A 971-nucleotide genomic window follows, 5' to 3' on the forward strand; every position below is an offset into this window, starting at 1 on the left:
ATGGGCATTAATCTGGGAGATACCTGTCTATATACCCTGCAGTTCGCAGATCAAGTTCTTATGGCCAACGATAAAGATGATTTGGAGTACATGACAAGGAAACTACAAGAGGAATATCAACGATGGGGTTTGGAAATAAATACAGAAAAAACTAAATATCTACCTATTGGTGCAGAACTATCTAGCGTACATCTAGAAAATGAAGAGATAGAAGCCTGCAATGACTACACCTATCTAGGAGTGATATTTGATACAACAGCTAAAGATGACAAAGAAATTAAAAAACGAATATCACAAGCTAGAAGAACAATTGGCTGTCTGAATGGAGTATTTTGGAGTAATGAAATAGGGAAGAAACGGAAGATCAATATATACGAGACCCTGGTAAAGAGCAGTCTACTTTATGGTGCAGAGACGGAAGCGGTAGGAAAAGACGGAAGCCTATAGAAGAACCTTAGGAATTTCCCGCAGAGATAGAGTCCGAAACGAAGAAATCCAACAGAAGATAGGAATAGAGGGATCTTTGGCAACCGACATCGAACGCCCACAACTTATGTGGTACGGACCTGTCCAGAGGATGGATGACACACGACTTCCAAAACAAATTATGCAATGGATACCCCAATATCGAAGAAAACGTGGAAGACCTAAGAAGACTTGGAAGGAGGGTGTCACAAGAGCAATGAGTGCCAGAAATCTAAGCGAGAGACAATGGAACGATCGGAAGACGTGGAAGTTAGGCATCGGACAACGTCGCAAGACGTTCTAACCCATAAATATACTATATATAGATTATCAGTGTCTTGCCCCTCTATGTTTTTCCATGCTCTCGAGTCTAAAACGATGACTGATTCTGTAAAATCCTGGAAATAATGCAACTGCACAATCAATATTTACATGCCGAATGTTGAACAGGAAAAATATAGTTGTAATTTATTGGACGTGTGTAGAAATTGCAGTTTGTTTAACTT

General features: G+C 39.9%; 1 protein-coding gene across 1 annotated transcript; it reads left to right on the top strand.

The window, feature by feature from the left end:
* LOC115889845 lies at positions 1-447 on the top strand. Its single transcript, XM_030909956.1, has one exon. The coding sequence runs from the start codon at positions 1-3 to the stop codon at positions 445-447; it is 447 nt and encodes a 148-aa protein (XP_030765816.1).
* Positions 448-971: the final 524 nt, after the last annotated feature.

The sequence above is a fragment of the Sitophilus oryzae genome, unplaced genomic scaffold (genome assembly GCF_002938485.1).
Source record: "Sitophilus oryzae breed Bouriz unplaced genomic scaffold, Soryzae_2.0 scaffold_1007_pilon_pilon, whole genome shotgun sequence".
Taxonomy (NCBI): Eukaryota; Metazoa; Arthropoda; class Insecta; order Coleoptera; family Curculionidae; genus Sitophilus; species Sitophilus oryzae.